At 45.1% G+C, this 2500-nt stretch overlaps 1 protein-coding gene across 1 annotated transcript in view; it reads right to left on the bottom strand.

The window, feature by feature from the left end:
* The window catches only part of cadm3 (cell adhesion molecule 3), a 53530-nt gene that overhangs the window by 24098 nt on the left and 26932 nt on the right, over positions 1 to 2500 (bottom strand). Inside the window, exons 2-4 of the mRNA XM_063220542.1 lie at positions 2399 to 2500; positions 1719 to 1871; positions 1058 to 1195 (exon numbers count right to left, since the gene is read on the bottom strand). The exon at positions 2399 to 2500 is cut by the window's right edge and continues 51 nt beyond it. Coding sequence (XP_063076612.1) covers positions 1058 to 1195; positions 1719 to 1871; positions 2399 to 2500 — 393 coding nt within the window. The remainder of the gene's footprint in view (positions 1 to 1057; positions 1196 to 1718; positions 1872 to 2398) is intronic.

Below are 2500 nucleotides of genomic sequence, written 5' to 3'. Positions count from 1 at the left end.
CAGTATAATTCGAAATGGCAAACTGAGAAAAAAAGCTTTAAAGTTTCCTTTCTGGCCACGCAACTGTGTTGGAGGTAAAGTGGTGATGACACTTCCTTATAATACTTTTTATGGTGGAAATTTATGCACACAAGAAAAAAAAAGCAAAAAAACAACATTCTCATGACTTTTTAGCTGAAAAATCTTTATACTACGTTCAGTTGTGTTATTACTGTCTACACCAAAACCACGGTGTCAATGGAGAAGTGCAGTATAATGCGTGTTATACTGTGTTCTTGGCTAGTACGACGTAACCTCCTAAAACCAAAAAGCGCAGTATAATCAGTTTTTATCGTTTTTTTTCTGAAACGGGACCAATATTTTAACACAAGAAAAAGAAGGTAGCCAATTTCCGGTCTAAACCCATTTTCGACCATTTTCAAGATACTGCGTTCTGATATTGTAGGGCAGAATAGCCCCCTTTGGTTACAGGAGCAGTTTGCCTTGCTCAAGGGCACCTCAGCCATGGAGTGTGGTAGCGAGTGGAAGGGTGGGACTCAAACCAACAACCCTCTGATGTAAAGAAGGTTAGAAGAAAAGGATTAATCCTCGACTGTTTTGACTTTGTAGTGTTAGAGTTTTCAAAGCTTGTTCAAGTTATGCAAATGGTGTCGATGCTTGGCAAGGATTAACACACTTCTCCAAAATGAGGCTACAGTAGTTAGTTTAGCTTAGCCTATTAATTTCAGAGTAGCATACTACCTAGCATATTAGCATGTTAGCACATTTACACATGCAATACTCCTCTCTGTGTGTGTGTGTGTGTGTGTGTGTGTGTGTGTGTGTGTGTGTGTGTGTGTGTGTGTGTGTGTGTGTGTGTGTGTGTGTGTGTGTGTGTGTGTGTGTGTGTGTGTGTGTGTGTGTGTGTGTGTGTTTATATGCTATCATGTATGTAAGTGTGTGTTTACCAATGAGTTCCTGATCCTCTGTGTGTGTGTGTGTGTTTATATGCTATCATGTATGTAAGTGTGTGTGTGTGTGTGTTTATATGCTATCATGTATGTAAGTGTGTGTTTACCGATGAGTTCCTGATCTCCGCGATACCAGCGCAGCTTGGCGGGAGGCTTGCTACCGGAGCTGGTGCACGTTAGCGTCACGCTAGCACCCTCCTGAACCTGCTCCTGGTAGCCCGAGATGACGGGTTTACCAGGGACACCTTCACGGAGAGAGAGGGGGGTGGGGGGGAGGGAGGGGGGAGGGAGGGAGAGAGAAAGACAGAGAGAGAGGCGGGGGGGGGGGGGGGGAGAGAGAGAGAGAGAGAGAGAGAGAGAGAGAGAGAGAGAGACAAAGAGAATTAAGTAAAAATAAAAATAAATGATTATCATGTTCAACATGAGAAGTACAGTTTACACAACAGGCCCGAGATCTGAAGCCTGAGGGTAGAGTTACAGTTCTTACCCAGTACGGTGAGCGTAGTGCGGGCCATCCCCCCATTATATTACACTAGCCAGGCCTCAGCCGGCCATCCCCCCATTATATTACACTAGCCAGGCCTCAGTGGGCCGAAATCTGAAACCTAGGACTAGAGTTAAAGTTCTTCCCCAGTACGGTGAGCGCAGCACGGGCCACCATCCGTACAGGCATGGTGAAGATGGAACATCATTTAGATATTAAGACAGAACCTCCAGGCCCCCAGCAGGCCGGAACTTGAAGCCTGGGGCTAAATTTCAGCCTCTTACCCAGTACGGTGAGTGTGGCGCGGGCCATCCGTACAGGCATGGTGAAGATGGAGCAGGTGTACTCTCCCTCGTCAGACAGCTGGACGTCCGAGATGGAGATGGAGAGCTCAGTGGGCGTCGACTTGTGGAGCTGGATACGGTTGTCTCTCAGAGCTGAGCGAAAAAGAAGGATAGAGAGAGAAAGAGAGAGAGAGAGAGAGAGAGAGAGAGAGAGAAAGAAGGATAGAGAGAGAGAGAGAGAGAGAGAGAGAGAGAGAGAGAGAGAGAAAGAGAGAAAATGAGAGCAAGAGAGACAGAGAGAGAGAGAAAGAGACAGAAAGAGAGAGAGGGACATTTGACAATGACCATTATTTGTTGTTCAAAAATCAAATTATCCCCCAACTATGTAAGTTCGATAGACAGACGACCGGATGGCCGGATGGATAGATAGATAGATAGATAGATAGATAGATAGATAGAGAGAGAGAGAGAGAGAGAGAGAGAGAGAGAGAGAGAGAGAGAGAGAGAGAGAGAGAGAGATAGATAGATAGATAGATAGATAGATAGATAGATAGATAGATAGATAGACAGACAGATAGATAGATAGATAGATAGATAGATAGATAGATAGATAGATAGATAGATAGATAGATAGATAGATAGATAGATAGATAGATAGAGATAGATAGATAGATAGCTACCTCTCTTGTCTCCAAAGTACAGCGTCTGCTGTGCCGTGTTACTCCATTGGAGAGAGGAGTTGTCCGTCTCGGTCACCGTGCAGGTCAGGATCACAGTCCCGC

Source organism: Engraulis encrasicolus, chromosome 16, assembly GCF_034702125.1.
Source record: "Engraulis encrasicolus isolate BLACKSEA-1 chromosome 16, IST_EnEncr_1.0, whole genome shotgun sequence".
NCBI lineage: Eukaryota > Metazoa > Chordata > Actinopteri > Clupeiformes > Engraulidae > Engraulis > Engraulis encrasicolus.
Note: the sequence above shows the minus strand (reverse complement) of the source record. Positions and strands in the feature narration are given on the sequence as shown.